General features: G+C 41.5%; 2 protein-coding genes across 2 annotated transcripts; one reads left to right on the top strand and one right to left on the bottom strand.

Moving 5' to 3' along the window:
- The first annotated feature begins 4,682 nt into the window (after positions 1-4,682).
- clic2 (chloride intracellular channel 2) lies at positions 4,683-13,407 on the top strand. The gene is made up of 6 exons (XM_066649431.1): positions 4,683-4,879; positions 6,987-7,096; positions 9,217-9,342; positions 9,643-9,743; positions 9,909-10,090; positions 11,503-13,407. The coding sequence occupies exons 1-6, from the start codon at positions 4,826-4,828 to the stop codon at positions 11,662-11,664; spliced, it is 735 nt and encodes a 244-aa protein (XP_066505528.1). The 5' UTR covers positions 4,683-4,825; the 3' UTR covers positions 11,665-13,407.
- Positions 13,408-13,637: 230 nt separating this feature from the next.
- Positions 13,638-15,385, bottom strand: urp1 (urotensin-related peptide 1). The gene is made up of 5 exons (XM_066648590.1): positions 15,289-15,385; positions 14,984-15,112; positions 14,855-14,895; positions 14,336-14,441; positions 13,638-13,732 (listed from the first exon to the last, which is right to left on the bottom strand). The coding sequence occupies exons 1-5, from the start codon at positions 15,383-15,385 to the stop codon at positions 13,701-13,703; spliced, it is 405 nt and encodes a 134-aa protein (XP_066504687.1). The 3' UTR covers positions 13,638-13,700.
- Between the last annotated feature and the right edge of the window lie 4,069 nt (positions 15,386-19,454).

The following is a 19,454-nucleotide window of genomic DNA, read 5'->3' as shown; positions in this document are numbered from 1 at the left end:
TTATATCTGTGTGATAAGGTGCTAAAAAGTGTGGTGTTTACGGATTTTTTGTCTGGGTCTCTGGTCATCTTCAGGAAGCAGATAAGTGCTTCCTTTAGCTCTGATTGGAAGATGGAGCTCAGCCTGAGGTAGCAGATATATTCTCAGGACTATTTTGCCCTTTCTGGCAGCTCTTTAAACTCCTTTCAGTTTCTACTCAACTCTCCCTGCAGAAGAGTGATCCTGAGCCGATTACAAATTGTGAAACAGTATATATATTTAAAAATATGTAAAAGAAAAATGTAAGAGGTGGGCTATACTAGGCTTGTCAGAGTGCATGCAGAACCCTGTCCAGAACCAAAGTGCCTACACTGGGCAACTGATCATTTTGTGTGATGGTAATGACGTATGCGTCATTTACCTGATGAAGAGATGACACCCATATGCATTATGGGTAGATTGCAAGTTGGCGGTTGCAGTCTTATAATTGGGAATGGTTTCAGAAACATGAAAAAAGAGATCAAAGTATTATCTTGGCCTCAAAATTCTACAGATCTCTATCTTTTCAACTGTGGGACGTGCTGGTCTAACAAATATGACACATGTAGGCCACACCTCGCAACCTACAGGATCTACTGCTGACGTCTTGGTGCCAGATTCCATAGGAAACATTCAGAGCTCCTGTGGAGCCCATGGCTTGAAGGTTCAGATCTACTCAGATGGTATTAATGTTATGGTTGGTCAGTGTCAGTGTATTTACAGAACGTCTGTAAATTATCTAACATTTCGGTTTCTCAAATTAGAGTTTGATAAGTTATCTTATATATAATTATACAATTACAGTCCATCTGTTGATTTGCATGATTGTTTTGGTCAGGACAACCACAGAGCAGGTGTGAGTGGGGTCAAGGATCATTTTCTGTGCTGCAGTGGCACTAAGTTGTACTGCTACAAGTGGATCAGACACATCAGCCTGGTTGGTCCACCTTGTAGATGTAAAGACAGAGACAGTGGCTCATCTGTTGCTGCACAGTCAGTGGACACAGGATGCTGTTGGCTGGATATTGTTGGTTGGTGGACTGTTCTCAGTCTGGCAGTGACACTGAGGGATTTAGCACTCCAGCGGCACTGCTGTGTCTGATCCACTTGCACCAACAGTTTGCTTTCAGGGCAAGTAGTGTACGTGTGTGTGTGAGTGTGAGTGAGAGAGAGAGAGAGAGGGAGGGAGGAAGTGGGAGAGATGTGGAGGTTGTTTACTTTTCTAAGTGATTTAGCTCTGCTTTATCAGCACAGTATCTGCAATCAGGCAAATCCTCCAGAACCAGGAATCCGAGCAGAGAAAAGGAAACACATGCACACACAGCAGGATCCATGAAACCCCATGGATTAAAGCATTCTGACCCATATTCAGGTCACAGTACTGATTGACCCCTGTGCATCAGTCCTGACCTCTGTCATGTTTGTCTAAGTTTCTGGCAGCTCCTTACATTTGGGAAATTCTTTAGAAGGCAGTGTGACTGAAAGTATTTAGGATTTTATTTATTACTTTATTATCCCAGAACACGTGTTTATCCAACATTTCTACAGAAAGGAAAGAGTAGTTTTACTGATTTCACCCTCCACCCTTGCTGCAGTAACACACTCTAGTCCTCTGGGAAGACTTTAGACTAGTTTTCGTAACACTGCAAGTATTTAATTACGTTCAGCTGTGAGAGCAGCAGTGAGTTCAGATGCTGATGTTGGATGATTAGTTCTTTACCACAAAAACACTGCATTGGACAGAGCTCATCAGTCAAAGGGACACAACTCCACTGCCCCACAGCCCAATGCTAAACTATCCTCTTGGCTCTGTATGTTTAATAAGTGCACACCCCTAAAAAATAAAGATGCTTCACAGGGTCCTTTAGGAGATGAATAACCAGTGTGGGTTCCATAGAGAACCGTGTTTAAGAGATGTGTGAGTGGGATGGACCTTTTAAAGGTTTAAAAAATCATCATTCAATAATGTTATTAGCAAAAACGGTTCTTTATGGAACCAAAATAATTCTTGTATGCCATCGCTCCAAGATGCACTGTATATGGTGCACTGTATATTTTTTTAAAGAATGCACAGTAAGAATAAGTGTGGTTAAGTTAATGGACTAAAGCAAGGCTACAATTCCAGTGAACAACAAGCAACACAGACTTGTTTTCTGTTTAATACAGAGGGCCTGATTTCACTGGGAGTGGACAGAACTTCACTGCATGTGTTTGTGTGTGTGTGTGTGTGTGTGTGCACTTGTGTGTAAGAGAGTGAGAGAGTGAGAGAGAGAGAGAGAGAGAGAGAGAGAGAGAGAGCTGGGAACACTCTCTACCCTGCCTGTTTCCTGAACTGGCTCACACAGGCTCATTTCATTTCCAGGGTTTGTTAGTCATTTCCTTTTCAAGGTTTTTTACTTTGCCTCCATTTCATGCTGGAAACTCCCTCTGAATCAAAATCGTACAGTGAGCAGAGCAGACCATAAGTTTTCGATTTTATTTCATGCCTTCATTTTTGAGCTGGCTATTTCTCTGTATTTTTTTCTGTTTTTTTTTTGTTTTCAGTTCCTTTGTTCTGTAAAAGTCAGGGCTTTGCTTCTCCTTTGGTTCAGTGATGAACAGCTCTGAATCCCCCCAAAAGTCTCCTTTGAGCTGTTAATGCAGAAGTGAAAGTCTTGCCTCATTTCTGTTCTGAGAAGAATGATTTCATCATTCGAGTGTTTTATTCATCAGACCAAAGTGCAGCTCACACCCGCCCTGATACTCTTTTGTCAGGGACAAACATTTATTGATACAAATTTGGGGGCACATGATAGCCCATGAAAGATGTTGGAACATTTCTGTGAAGATCTGATGAGGAGCCTTTTCCCTTATCTCCTCTGTCTTTCGTAGCCTGTATCATTTATTATTGCTTCCATGGCAACAGCCAAGTAACATTTCACTCCAGATAGCTCTAGCTTAAGCATTGAAACATGAGGTTCAAGCCTGCTTCATGACTCAAGGCTTCCGACACTCCCCCAGCTCCACTGAACCAACCACTGCATTCATGACTCATGGCTGATATCACAGTCTGGTGCTTTACAAGAAATCCTTAGAATTTTCTGGAAACTCAGAACAGCCCACACTGTCAGAAAAGCTGTCAGCGTGGTGGTACCCTCAAAGTGCTGTACCTTTAGTTAGGGAACAGAATCATACCTTATTCAATTATAACTGTAGATTTTAAAACTGTGTTGATATCATATACCCACTTTCAAATCCAGGACTTACATTACATTGTTTTATTTTACACAGTTCCATAACGAATGATTACAAATATACCCTTTAGAGAACAAAACTGGACTTTAAAATTGCAGTTGTACCTTTAGTGGGCGGCATGGTGGTGCAGCAGGTAGTGTCACAGTCACACAGCTCCAAGGAGGTTGTGGGTTCGATTCCCACTCCGGGTGACTGTCTGTGAGGAGTTGGTGTGTTCTCCCTGTGTCTGTGTGGGTTTCCTCTGGGTGACAGTCAGTGAGGAGTGTGGTGTGTTCTCTCTGTGTCTGCGTGGGTTTCCTCCGGGTGCTCCGGTTTCCTCCCACAGTCCAAAAACACACGTTGGTAGGTGGATTGGCGACTCAAAAGTGTGAGTGTGTGAGTGAATGTGTGTGTGTGTGTCTGTGCTGCCCTGTGAAGGACTGGCGCCTCCTCCAGGGTGTATTCCTGCCTTGCGCCCAGTGATTCCAGGTAGGCTCTGGACCCACCGTGACCCTGAATTGAATGAATGAATGAATGAATGTACTTTTAGTGACCAAGAATGTACCTCAGCGGTTTGTATTTTTCCTGAGTGTGCAGAGTGTTGTACTTGTAACCATCAAATATCCAGTACCCTTACCTGCATGACTGGATAATGGATATGCATATATGGCTCAGAAACATGGGTAAAACCATTATTAAATACTGAATATATGATTTCATTTGTGGACACAGATGTTCAAATGTGTCATCATCTCTGTATGACGTATACACTCGGCTATAGAGCAGTGGAACTGTGCGAGATGAGTTTGAGTGGAATTTTCACCTCCAGCCTTTCCTCAGAAATGTTCTGGTGGCTGAATGCCATCAAATTCTCCCTGAAATATTCCAACATCTTGTTTAAAGTCTTCTTAGAAGAAATGCCAACTATGTCTTGGCTGAGGAAACACGTGTGGTCAGGGAGGAAAATTGTGTAACTACTATTTGGGGCTGAACTGTCGCTGTAGGGTGGAAATATCAGAAATGGCTTTTAGCAGCAAAGGGCCTCACCCTCACCACCACTCACTGGGGCTGTTTGATTTGTTTTTACATTTGCACTAATTGCGTTAGGTAAGAAAGAGGGGCTTTGTGGGAGAGAATAGTGGACGCTTTGTGTTGGGACTGAGCTGAGAGAGTAACGTTACTGAGTGGTCAGACTGAACAGGAGCAGCCCACTGTGTTGTGAGTGAGGTGTTGATGACCTTAATGAATGGAACGCGAGTCTGCTTCATACGTATGAGGACACATTGACGTTTTTCTCTCCACGATGGAGCTATTTAGGAGTGTGTGATGAAATGTGAGCTATTTTTGAGCGCACTCTCCACTTGGCACTGGGTTTATATGATGCCACGCCCATTTTTTTCCAGCCTCCCTCTCTCCCTCACTCCCTCCTACACTTGAAGTATCTAGCCTGAAAGAGCAAATACCCAAAGAGTCAGTGCAGGCTTCAGACGACTCCCACACAAGTTCATTAAAGCTGCTTTTACTTTTAACTGTGAGCCCAAGAGTCTCTGTGGGGATAACTTCTGGATTAACCAGCTTCTCACTCTCAGAATAAATGGCACTGCGACAGAACTCTGATAAAGAACCACTCATTGAGCTTTTCATTAAGGTGAGTACTTTATTTTTATTTTTCAGATTTGCACAGGAAATTCTCCACACCGAGAGTGTTCAATTATTACACTAACCGTGTTCATTTAACACTAATAGTGTTGATTTAACACTGGTGAATTTACTGTGTAAAGCAAAAGAGAATAGAAACTTCAGTTCACTGATATATGGTCACATTGTTATTGTTATTTACTTATATTTACTTATAAATATTTCTACAGAATCCATTTTATTTTTGCTTTCTGTTTGAGTAAACTGTATTGAAAAGTAGGATGGGGTTAATATCCGGAGAACACCATCAGTTTATTAACAGCCGTTCAATTATTCAGACTTTTAAAATGCAACTGCTCTCAAATAGTGTTTAAGGCCCTGTGTAAAGGTAATTTGTGCCCTGAAAGCTACAGTTTTATTTTGAAAGTAAAGTGTTTTCCAGGCAGAACAGTGTCACACTTTATTGGTGCAGTGTCTCAGTGCTGTGTGGCATTCACAGCAAAGATTTGTGGGATTCTACCCTTTCTCTGATTGAATAGAAAAACACAAATGAATAAACCAGAGCTTTGCTTTTCTAGCCCCATGTTGCTGTAGTTACGTAAATACTGTCTCAACTGTCCAACGACCGCCCTGTCATCTGTCCTCTTTATCACACCACACACTCCTCCAAAGCTGGAGTCTTATCATCACACACACACACACACACACACGCGCTGAGGCACAGGGAGAGGGGCGCGAACTGCAGACCCCTGGCCTCTTCTTTTAGAGGACACACCCACAGACACGCCAGCATGCACAAGAGTCACACCCACACAAACACACACACACACACAACCCTCTATGTATACAAACACACACATTTCAGTCTTAACAAGGAGAAAACGTTTTTATAAGGTTTACTTTTTTTAAGTAAATGGTACTTTAAATTGTCGTAGCTTTGTTAGTACCTCTCCACAGTCCAGCGCTGTGGTAATTTACACCTCTCCAGCTCATGCTTGCCATTGAGCATAGTGAACTTCCATGATCATGCTTTTCTTTGGGAATTATACTGAATTCTCTGTGAAACTTTAGGATAAAAATAAACATTTAGCTAATATTAGTTATCGTAAATAATTCCGAAGCATTTTTATTGGCCCCTCTCTGATATATATTTTACAGTGTGAAGAGAAGCTTCTGTACATCTTCAAAAAAAAAAAAGTATGATTTTGATAGGAAAGTGAGGGTTTGCTCGCTAAACGATAGTTGCCTTTTCACTGTAATTAATGCCCCTGTGTCTTTTGATAAAATGACTTATTTATTTTGGGACAGGTGTACGGTGAGTGGACTCATGTCTTTGTTCTTGTGCTTTATCTCTTCTTACAAGACAATGGCTGCTTTTCCTCTATTTAGATCCGGATCTCTAAATAACCACGCCACCCAAAAACACAGAGACATACAAACACCACCCAAATAGACACAATCACATCTATTTATGGCCCTTTCTTTTAGGATGGGAGCGGCTGGACAATGCACTGGGATTTAATTAAACTCCGGTAATTAACCCCTCGAATACTGGGATCATTCATCAGTATGACAACTTTAGCTTTATCGTTGAATATCTTCTATGAATTATTTAATACTATTATTTTACACTACTTTGAAGCTAATGAAAAGAGAGGCAGGAAAATGGATTTAGAATCTAAGTGGTTAAAGTGAAGGAACAGCACTGTGCAGGAATATGGGAAGGTATTTGAAGATGGGTGTGGTACCTCTTTGAGCCAGGCATGATGTATAGAGAGACCTCATACATAAAAATATGATAATATTTCTTCTTCTTCTTTTTTATATAATAAAAATGCTACATTTAAGGTAGAAATTTACAGTAGGTCAAAGTTCATGGTACATGGCTCTTGCATAAAATTATATATCTGTAAGGCTTATTCCATCTAACCCACTTATTCTAGGTGTAATAACTATACACACATATAACACAAAACGAAATTCAGCTCCTGGATTAACTTCATGATTATTCAATGAACTAGGACTTTTAGTGTCACCACTGATTGAGTGGAATACAAAAGTGAATTTTACTGTGATTGTGGCTGCAAATGTAAAGCTGTGATTTGTTGTGTGCTCAGGCGGGACATGATGGAGAAAATGTGGGGAACTGTCCTTTTTGTCAGAGCCTCTTCATGGTGTTGTGGCTGAAAGGAGTTAAATTCACAGTGACCACAGTGGACATGAGGAAGTAAGAATTGCCACTAGATTCTTTCTTTCTTTCTTTCTTTCTATCTATGTTCTTTATTCATTCATTCATTTATCCAGTATCTGTAAGCGCTTATCCAGTTCAGGGTCGCGGTGGGTCCAGAGCCTACCTGGAATCAATGGGCGCAAGGCAGGAATACACCCTGGAGGGGTCGCCAGTCCTTCACAGGGCAACACAGACACACACACACACATACGGACACTTTTGAGTCGCCAATCCACCTACCAATGTGTGTTTTTGGTCCGTGGGAGGAAACCGGAGCACCCAGAGGAAACCTAGACACAGAGAGAACACACCACACTCCTCACAGACAGTCACCCGGAGGAAACCCACACGGACACAGGGAGAACACACCACACTCCTCACAGACAGTCACCCGGAGGAAACCCACACGGACACAGGGAGAACACACCACACTCCTCACAGACAGTCACCCAGAGGAAACCTACGCAGACACAGGGAGAACACACCACACTCCTTGCAGACAGTCACCCGAAGGAAACCCACACGGACACAGGGAGAACACACCACACGCCTCACAGACAGTCACCCGGAGGAAACCTACGCAGACACAGAGAGAACACACCACACTCCTCACAGACAGTCACCCGGAGGAAACCCACGCAGACACAGAGAGAACACTCCACACTCCTCACAGACAGTCACCCAGAGGAAACCCACACGGACACAGGGAGAACACACCACACGCCTCACAGACAGTCACCCGGAGGAAACCTACGCAGACACAGGGAGAACACACCACACTCCTCACAGACAGTCACCCGGAGGAAACCTACGCAGACACAGGGAGAACACACCACACTCCTCACAGACAGTCACCCGGAGGAAACCTACGCAGACACAGAGAGAACACACCACACTCCTCACAGACAGTCACCCGGAGGAAACCCACGCAGACACAGAGAGAACACTCCACACTCCTCACAGACAGTCACCCAGAGCGGGACTCGAACCCACAACCTCCAGGTCCCAGGAGCTGTGTGACTGCGACACTAACCTGCTGCACCACCGTGCCGCCCTCTATGTTCTTTAATGTATCTCTATTTTGTTGCTTTTTACCTACACATGTTGTTGATTTTTATGTTTACTACATCATTTGAACACAGCAGCTGTCCTTCACATTTTATATGGACTTCCATTGATAGTTAAGGTGTTTTCATTCTTCTATTAAGTTGCTATTTTGTAGATATATGTGAATATATGAATTCACGTGTGAGAATAGTGTAAATATGATGAGTATTATAGTACAGAGGGCAAAAGAATCCAGAAGTAAACCAACAAACATATTATTTGACTCATAGCAATATTTAATTTACTTTACAGTAATTTTACAGTCATTCACCCTTGTTATTTTCCACCACGGACCAGAACCATTTTTAAAAAGGAAAAAAAGAAAGCCTTATGGGTGGCACAGTGGCAGTGGCCCTGGCACTGGGGGTCACTGTCTGGGAGGAGCTTGATATGGTCGCCCTGTGTCTCCTCTGGGTGCTACATTTTCTTCGCACAAACCAGAAACACATGTTGGTAGGGGGGGGGGTGGATGTGTGAAATTGTACAAACATGTGAGTGTTTCAATGATTGACTGAGTGTATGATGCAATGTTACATCGGGGGGTATATCTGCCTTGCGCCCATTGATTCCAGATGGTCATCCAGACCCACCATGACCCTAATCAGGACAAAATCAGTTACGGAAGATGAATGAATGAATGAAAAACAGGACAATTAATGTTCGCATCCAATCATGTGGAGAACCATGTGGCTGTTGAAATAGTTCAAGTTCCCAAATAGGTTCTGAAGCCAATCTCTCAGTACAGCGTATAGAGGCCCTGTTCTGCTTTTATGAAACTTTGTTTGCATTAAGCAAATAAAATAAAAAGCTAATAGAATTCTTTTGTCAGCAACGTTGAACGCTCCTACATCCGTGTGCTCTGCTTAATGAGTAACAGAAGCGCATGAAAGAGGCACTAATCATCACCTGCCTCATTCAGAAACAGATGATAACTCCTGAGTGCACTGTGTGATTGTTCAGGACTTGCACACCTTGGAGGCCATATATTTACTATAATTTTTTTTCTGTAGGAAGCCAGAGGAGCTGAAGGATTTAGCTCCAGGAACAAACCCTCCATTTCTTCTTTACAATGGCGCTCTCAAGACTGACTTCATTAAAATTGAAGAGTTCCTGGAGGCTACCCTTGCCCCACCCAGGTATTGTAAACATACACCTCAATGAAACATTTCTAATGCAATGTCACACCAGATTTTGTGTTCATGTGGATAATATGTACAACTACTTAGCTGTTTCTGACGTGTCATACATTATCAGCAAACTAGCAAATTCTTTTCCCCCCGTAGTCGAACTGTACACCTAGTGTTTTAAGAGTTAAAATGCTGAAAGTATCATTGCCATTTTGAAAGATTCTTCATCTCCTTATTCATCTCCTAATTAAACACTGTTAGCAACTAGCTACACACACAAATCTCACTGGACTCCCTTGTACCCCTCAGATACCCTCACCTCAGTCCACTCAATAAAGAGTCATTTGATGTGGGCGCAGATATCTTTGCTAAGTTTTCGGCTTTCATCAAGAACTGCCCAAACAACAGCGGTAAGTTCTGAACAAAGAAGGGTCTCTGTGTGCAGTATCAGGGATGCACATAAAATAAAATATCATAATATTGGCTTCAGGCTGTATTATTGCTGTATAACAAGGATTGTTTTTTTAATATATTATACGTACATGTAATGATTTATAAATGTGTCGCCTTCACAGTTCAAGAGCAGGCTTTGCTGCGGGAGTTTAAACGTCTGGACATTTATCTGAACACACCACTGCCAGAAGAGATTGACCACAACTCCACAGAAAACATCACCGTGTCCAAGAGAAAGTATTTGGACGGCGACCGTATGACATTGGCAGACTGCAACTTACTGCCTAAACTCCATGTGATCAAGGTGAGGCAGGCACAAATCATTATGAATGTGAGTTAGTGGAAATACCTACAACCATGGGTCATGGCGTAAAAAAATAAAAAATTCTGAGAATAAAGTCAGAATTCTGAGAAAAATCTCAGAATAATTGCGTAAAAAAAGGTCTGTATAAGAACATAGTCAGAATATTTAGAGAAACACTGTTTGGGTTATTTTTGATTATAAAGTGAAGTGAACAGATTTCTTTATTAAACGCATCCACACGACATGACGACTAAACCCTGTCTGGGTTTAAATACTAATCACAACCTGGTTCTGATGTGGAAGAGAACTGAGTGATTATTCCTGAAATCCATAGTATGACTTCAGCAACACATTGCATTCCACAATTACACTGATAGTGTGTCTGTCCTGTTAAACGTGCAGAGAATAATTCCAAGATTTTTCTCAGAATTATTCCGAGATTATTCTCAGAATTATTCTGAGATTATTCTCAGAATTCTGACTTTATTCTCAACGCCATGGCCCTAAAACTGCTGTGTAAATACCAGATCTTGCTCTAATATGATCATTACATTTTATAAAGTGTATAAAACTCATAGCTACACACCTTACAACTATCGGTGAGTAATTACATAGGACAATAGCATAAAAACAGCCAGATTTCCAAAAATCAGTACATATACATCAAAAGAAATAGCCTAGATATGTGTAATATTTGCATGTTATGATGTGTGTGTATCTTATGATTTGCTTTGGGTTATGGTAATGGTTAGGTTTGGAGTTAGGGTTAGGTTTAATTTAGGGTTGGAGTTAGGGTAAAAATTAGAGGCAGGGTTAATGCTGATATTTTATGTTGTAAAGTCATAAAGAAAATTCAATATGTGCCCTCACAAAAGGCTAAATTTATTTTGTACCCTTTGGGAAAGGTCTTTTAGTTATGTAATTATGACGTGACCGCCACAAATATTGTCAGTGTTACACTAAAAATGAAAGAAGAATTAACTCTCCAAAGACCTCCTTTACTCGTAACAATATTAAGACTTTTTTTTTGTAGCTTAAAATAACACCATGTAGTATTTTTACATTAAAAATATAGCCTCTGTTGTAGCTACTCCAGTCTCAGCACTGCAAAAACTGCACTATGTAAGGTCTGGAGGTAGGCAGGAAACCACCCCCTTCCCTCCCCTCTCCCCTGATTTCAGGACAGTGCTGTAAAAGTGAATTAAGCCATGCGACTGTACTGCCAAGTTCAATAGACACTATTTATTGTAGTCATTTACACTGCCGTTTTTCAACCTTTTAAACAGCAATTGAAATGCTATTGAATTCATTTTTTTGAGTGTTCACATTATAGAACCATTTGGCTCTACATAAGAAGCTGGAGCAGCAAATTAATTCATTAATTTTTTTCTTTTATCTCTCTGACTTTAAAGGTTGCAGCCAAAAAATACTGTAACTTTGTGATTCCTGCTCACTTCACTGGAGTCCATCGCTATCTGGAGAGCGCTTCCGCGAGAGACGAGTTTCTCCAGACGTGTCCGGCCGACGTGGAGATTGAGAAGGCATATTTCAGCGTTGCCAACAAGAGGTCATAGTCACTCAGTGGACCTCAGGGCTTTAACATTTCTACAGCTTTTCCACGGCACAGAAGAGGCCCCTCAGCTTTCATTCTGTAAATATGTTTAAACCAGAAGGCCAGGTTCAGATGGAAGGAATACTCCAGCTCTTTTATGGCAGAATGTGATTTCAAAGCACTTAATAATGCAGTGTTGCTAAAAGAGGCCTGATTAAACACTGACCGCTCTACTGACTGCTCCCCAGCACAGACTCATACTGTTGCCTAGTGCTCATACACTACAGGGACAAATGTTTGTGGACAACTGCTTATCCGACATCTCTCCTGAAACGAGCAGCTTCTATCAGCGACAGCATCTACTCTTCCTTAGGTTAAAACAATTGCTGTGAATATTTGCTTGCATTCAGCCACTAAAACCATTCCTGGGATCCGGAAAAATGCTGTCGGATGATTAGTTCTGAATCACAAACACAACTCACATCTTGTCCAGAGATATTGGATGTCACTTGAAAATCGCCATTCACAATACCAAGCATAAGCTCGAGGGATATAAATCTCTCCTGTGCTGTGCTTTGCTGTGCCCTCTAAATCTAGCCCCATGTCCCATGCGCAGATGCTTCAGTGTGTCCTGTTCCTTAGAGATTATACAGTAGTTCATGCACCTTAAAGCAGTTGAATTCAAAGTTAGAAATGGTGTCTACAAACATTTGGACAAATCAAGTACATTGCTTTCTACTGGTGGGTCAGGAAAATGAAAATGAAAAGCCTTTTACCACAGACCACAGAGGACCATTTGGAAGCATCTCCCTTCTCATTTTCCCAGAACTTAATACAAAGTGAAGCATTGTACAAAGTTCAGGGAAATGTGTCCAAATGATCATCTGTGGCCTGTGGTTACTGACCATACACTACAATTAGAGAATAGATATTTGCATTGGAAAAATGCTGGATTATTCCTTCAAAGGATATGACTGCAGGTTTGTTATGAGACAATTTTCAGAACTGTACTAAGTACACGCTAAGCTTTATTATTACCAGTGTGCCTATGATCCCAAAGCCCTTGTTAGCAGCTCAGCAATATAAAGGGAACTCACTGGATCAGTGGCTTTCCACTGCATTAGGCCACATGTGCAATTAAATATACATCAACTATGATTTGCTTTGTCCATAGTGTATATATGTATTTTAACACACAACTAACTGCTATTCTCCTAAATGTCTACAAAATGTCTATTCAATTTCTGTTCAATTAGAATATGTACAAGATTGCCATCAAACCAAAACATTTCTATCTCCACTTTTCCTTTTAAACGTTTTTCCATTTGTTCCTTTGTGGAGTAATTTGAAAACATCAGTTTCCTTCACATTGGATTAAAGAATGAACATGTCGTAAGGAGAAGTTGAATAGAAATAATCCAAAATGACTTGGTTACAAAATGTCGTTGTATTCAAATTAAGAACAATTGTTCCTTCTCCTGCTAAGTATCCTACGTGGAGATACAAGGTTTTGACCCGACTGATGGCATGCTATGCATAAACACATCATTATGTATGGGCACCTTATGTATTTGATAAGACACCCAAACTACAAAGAAAACAAAGTTATTAACACGTTTTACTCAATGGTTGTATTATAGGAAAGGTTATGCAGACACACACACATACACACACTCACACACACACTCACACTTTGACATTAAAAACGTCAGACTTGTTTTGTTACACGTTTTAATGAAAAATAAAAATTTCATTTCATATTTATCAACAACATTGTCTGAGATTTTTCTGTGTATTTATGCTGACATATATTCTAATCCAAGTCATTGAGATAGATGAGTTTCCACAGTGATGGTCTCAGGATGAAACCCTGCGCAGCACATCTTCATTTCACTTAAAACTAAAGCAATGTTACAGTCACTGTCCAGAGTAGATGAATGCACACTGTCGAAGGCTGTTGGATTGTTATTTAATGAAGAAGATAAACAACGAAACCGCATGTGTTTGGAATGAAGGGCGGGGTGGGTTGGTCCACTGTGATTCCCGAGGGTTCAGCTCTTAATTTGTTACACAGTACTTCCAGAAACAGGCTATCAGAGAAAAACAAACACACAGCTTTAGTTTCATTTTTAAAGAAGCTGATTTTTGGGGGGCGGGGTTACATGGCTCTAAACCAAAGATTCTTTTTTCTCTCGGGATCTGCATTGTAAACTAATTCTCATACGACGTCTCTTCTAAAATAAAAGATATTCAAACGTTAATAGGACTTCTGTTACACTTGGCTGCAGCAACAGTCTCTACTCTTCTGAAAAGGCTTTGATATTGCATGATATCTGTGAAGATTTGATGGCTTTCATTCACAGGAGCCATAGTGAGGTCAGGTGTTGATATTAGATGATTAGTTTTGGATCACAAACACCATTCCAAATCGTCCCCATTGGGAGCTCCACCACTTGAGAACACAGTTCCATTGCTCCACAGACCAGTGCTGCGGGATCTTTATTATACCTCTCTAGCACATGCTTGTATATAGTGATCTTAGCTTCATTATATAGCAACTCCAGAGCATACCATTCTATAGTTAAAGCTTTTCTATGAAAATTATAACAGGGTTAAACTTTGTTTAGCTGAAATTGCTGAAAATAGTGGGGTGTCTTCAAACATTTGGGCTTTGTATGTGTAAGAACACTTACCTCTCTTGTTGGGTTTGGGTAAGTTCTGCTCAGATCGAAGGAAGCCCTGCGAACGCAGGTTATCTGCTGCTGCCAGTTTCAGAACAGCTGCTTTTAACTCGTCCACCTGGAAACATTCAGTTCAACAGCGACGCTTTAGAAAATGATCAGTTCACCAAGGAATCTCAAATCTGTCAGTCTGGTGATTCTTTTTATAATTCAGGAGGTTTTATAAACACACATATATATGTGTGTGTGTGTTTTAAAGGAACAGTCAAATACATTGTGTATATGTGTATTGAACACTTCCAATTCAAACAAAAACCTAATAATATTCAGACATTTATTCATAGCATTTTAATCAGTGAGTATAAAAAAACATTAGAAATATCATGTTATTTTTGGATTTTTCCCCTTAATTTCTTATATGATCAGTTAAATTTGATTATTCTACTGATTTCAACAACACTGCATCGCTAGTCTATCAGTTATTCAAGAGATAAGAAAATATGAGACAGTTATATCAGCTCCTATTCCTACCATGTTGTTCATTTTGGCCTGCTGTATAGTCTCCTTTGTTTCTGAAAAAAGAAAAAAGAAAGACTGGTTTTGAACTCCACGACTGGCAGTCTGACACACTGTACTCTACAATTACCTGGGTTTCCTCACCTTTAGGCCATGAGTCCCTGTCCCTCTCTCTCTGGAGGAGGATGGGAAAGACCGTTTTAACATCTCTATGTTCACTCAGGTCCTCGCTGTGACCCTCCTCCACCTCTTCCACCAGCTTCTGAAGGAGATCTTCAGAAATAATCCATCAGGTGTAAATACAAATAAATGTAATCTACTCAACTGGACACAGACACCAAATACTGGAGCTGCCTTCATTCGTAGTGTACTCCACAGACGACAAGAACACTTCTTAAAAGTGCACATATTTCACTTTGCACTGGTCAGCAAAACTGGAGTGAACTTACCTTCCTGTGGTGTCAGCGCTGTGTCTGGATATAGCGGTAAAGCCCGGGCTGTGGAGAAGAGCACAGCGGAGATGTAGAGCAGAGCGATGGTCAGCATGATGATGCTCAGAGGTCACTCCAATCCTCACTGCCCTTCCCTCGAGCTGGACGTGTGCTTTATATCTCCTCGAGTCATCCATCTTGAATAGATCAATACGGCTCATGTCAGCTCATCCTACCGTAAATGGTTTGGACGTGATGGTACCCTCGTCACAAACGCAGTTCAGACCTATCTTGTTTACACAGGGTCCTAACAAATGTTTACACTCCTCCACCAATCAGACGGCTCTGATTCTTTACCATTATTTAGTGCTGTATGGGCCATAAGGCCTGTTCACTAAAACCTATCATTGTCCTCATTCCGGACCAAGAAATGACGTGCAGTACAATGCATCTGATGTTAGATGATGTCACTGGTCCCTTTTCATTTGACATCATGTTTTACGCAGCAACGTACCCCCTCTCATTCAGTGATTTTTTCCAGTCCACACAGCCTTTAAGTAGTGTGCATTAGTCAAACACTATCCTCTGTTTAACTGGACTTAATTCCCAGCCACATAAAATTCATTAATTGTTTTCAGTCTTAGAAAACAGTTTCAGCACATATAGGGTATCAAAATGTCAGTATCCAGTATTCAAGTCCACCCTGTGCAAAGCATTTATTAACCTAGGTATAACTAGGTATTATATGATAACCTCAAATAATACTGGACTGCCACTAGGAGAGATTTGGAAAGGGTTAAACCAACGTTATTTGTTTTCATTCTAATATTAAAGGAACACTAGTTAAAATTAGGGATTTTGCTCCCTCGGCTCCCACTAGTGTTATTCATTTTTACATCGCTGTATTGAAATCAATGAGGGGGTGGGGGGTGGTTTCTACCTTCCTCCAAAACTTACATAGTATCATTTCTGCAGTGCTGAGCCCATAGTAGCATGACAGATGCTCTATTCTTCTCATTACAGGTACATTTTCATAAAAGTTTTTTTTTACTATATAATTACCATTTTGAAGATACAAGATTTTTAATCCGGGCGACACGGTGGTGCAGCAGGTTAGTGTCGCAGTCACACAGCTCCAGGGGCCAGGAGGTTGTGGGTTCGATTCCTGCTCTGGGTGGCTGTCTGTGAGGAGTTTGGTGTGTTCTCCCCGTGTCCGCGTGGGTTTCCTCTGGGTGCTCCGGTTTCCTCCCACAGTCCCAAAAACACACGTTGCAGGTGGATTGGCGACTCAAAAAGTGTCCGTAGGTGTGAGTGTGTGAGTGAATGTGTGTGTGTCTGTGTTGCCCTGTAAAGGACTGGCGCCCCCTCCAGGGTGTATTCCCACCTTGCGCCCAATGATTCCAGGTAGGCTCTGGACCCACCGCGACCCTGAATTGGACAAGCGCTTACAGATAATGAATGAATGAAGATTTTTAATCCGATGGCAGTGGTATATTCAGGCTTAAACAGATCCACAGAAACTTTATGCAGTTGGTGACGTTTGCTGCTCTGGTTTCTCTTCTCTGAGCTGTATTTATCAAAGTGAAAGGTGTATAACGCAGAGCTGAGAGACTAGACTCAGATAGAAAACAGCACTGCTGATGATGGATACAGCTGTCTGGTCACCTCTGAAATTACAGCTGAACATATCATACATCTCTCCACAGTCACACAATCACAGATAAAGCACAGTGTCAGACTAAAAACCACATGAAAACACAGTTATAGGAAGTAAAACCATTACCGTCGTAGATGTGGCCATAACTCAGGACTGAAGCTACTAGGGTTTCAGTCTCCTCTCAGGTATGATTGAACTACTGGATCTCTGGGTTCATTAGGAGGGCAATCACACTTTCTGCTTCATTCAGTCTTTTGACATGGGATACTTTTTTATCATTACATGTCCAGAAGTTTGTTCTCTGGAGTGATGGAGCCCATTCCATATGTTTGAGATGAGCTAAAGTAGTTTCTGATCCAAAATTAGTCAGTACCTGATCATACTAATGCACACATGGCTGAATGCCATCAAAATCGCAACATCTACAAGTTGTTTTGATATATGTTCTTATATATATGTTGACATACGTTTAGCTTGGTCAACAGTATTTTACAGATTCCTTATGTAGTCACTGGTAAATGTCATATCATATAGGTTTGTTGCATGTCTTATTACCCAGGATAATTAAATAGTTATCTGTACTTATCAATACAAAAGCAGGCATGAGCTGATAGCTCTCAGTAAACAAATCTTTACAAAATATACAAACACCATTTCCTAAAAAGCTGTTAAAAGGCTGTAAAATGCAATAAAATGTGATTTTTATTCATTTTCTTGATCTTTGATTTAACAAATAAACAAAATAACAAGTGCAAAGAGAATCTACGCAAGCCTAGTTTTGCCGGACCGCCATCAGCCACATAGCCATTATCACAGAGGTGTTTCTGGCCATTCAAAAACTCAAAAAAGTGCTTAGTGTTCAAACAGAATGTTTATCCATAGTAAGCGCAATACACAGCATCTAGTCAGTGCTTATACCTAGAAAGAAGTTAGAAGTTAAGTGCAATACTTTTTGTTATGGTGCACACTTAAGTGGGTCATAAAGTGATGGGTCTTCAGTCTGCGTTGAAGACTGCGAGAGATTCTGCTGTTCGCACAGCCAGTGAAAATTCATTCCATCATTTGGGCGCCATATTAAACAGTAATAAGTTAATAGGAACCACATTGGGATATCAGATAGTGTCACTGTCACACAGCCCAAAGGTCCTGCCTGTGAGTTTTTGATTAATTCTTCCTGTGGCTGCATGGGCGTCAGTCACTCTGTGTGGCTCACTCTTGTAAAAATTAATGATAATTTCCTGTGCTTTGTTGCTCATGGTGCTTGCAGTGTGCATGCATAATATAACCCGGCATAGCCTGAAAGTCACGGTTTTATACAAAAATTAGGCCTACCTGTTCCCAAACCTTTATTTATTTTTAAGCAAATTATGAAGTTTAACACACTCAGCAAGTTCCCTTAATTTATACCTGACTGTTGCTATAACCCGCTGTTAACTAGTGATCATTTGAAAATGGCAGTTCACATGAGTTACAATAATAAATACACATAAAAAAGTACAATAAAGAATGTGTGCAAAACTTCAAATGACTTGTTTAGCACAAACTAAATTGTATAAGCTAAGGCGATAATGATATTGGTATTTAACCTAAAAAAAATTTGAGTAGTGATATTTTCATTCACTCATTCATTAATTTTCTGTAACTGCTTATTCAGTTCAGGGTTGTGGTTGGTCCGAAGCCTACCAGGAATCACTGGGCACACCCTGGAGAGGGTGCCAGTCCTTCACAAGGCAACACACACTCACATTCACTCACACCTACAGACACTTTTGAATCTGCAATCCACCTACCAACATTTGTTTTTGGACCATGGGAGGAAACCGGAGCAACCGGAGGAAACCCACGCAGACACAGGGAGAACACACCACACTCCTCACAGACAGTCACCCGGAGGAAACCCACACAGACACAGAGAGAACACACCACACTCCTCACAGACAGTCACCCGGAGGAAACCCACGCAGACACAGAGAACACAACACACTCCTCACAGACAGTCACCCGGAGGAAACCCACGCAGACACAGGGAGAACACACCACATTCCTCACAGACAGTCACCCTGGAGGAAACCAACACAGAAACAGAGAGAACACACCACACTCCTCACAGACAGTCACCCGGAGGAAACCCTCTCAGACACAGGGAGAACACACCGCACTCCTCACAGACAGTCACCCGGAGGAAACCCACTCAGACACAGGGAGAACACACCACACTCCTCACAGACAGTCACCCGGAGGAAACCCACGCAGACACAGGGAGAACACACCACACTCCTCACAGACAGTCACCCGGAGGAAACCCACGCAGACACAGGGAGAACACACCACACTCCTCACAGACAGTCACCCTGGAGGAAACCCACACAGAAACAGAGAGAACACACCACACTCCTCACAGACAATCACCCGGAGGATACCCACGCAGACACAGAGAGAACACACCACACTCCTCACAGACAGTCACCCGGAGGAAACCCACACAGACACAGAGAGAACACACCACACTCCTCACAGACAGTCACCC

The sequence above is a fragment of the Hoplias malabaricus genome, chromosome 17 (genome assembly GCF_029633855.1).
Source record: "Hoplias malabaricus isolate fHopMal1 chromosome 17, fHopMal1.hap1, whole genome shotgun sequence".
NCBI classification, from domain to species: Eukaryota; Metazoa; Chordata; class Actinopteri; order Characiformes; family Erythrinidae; genus Hoplias; species Hoplias malabaricus.
This window is presented reverse-complemented; position numbering and strand designations above follow the sequence as displayed.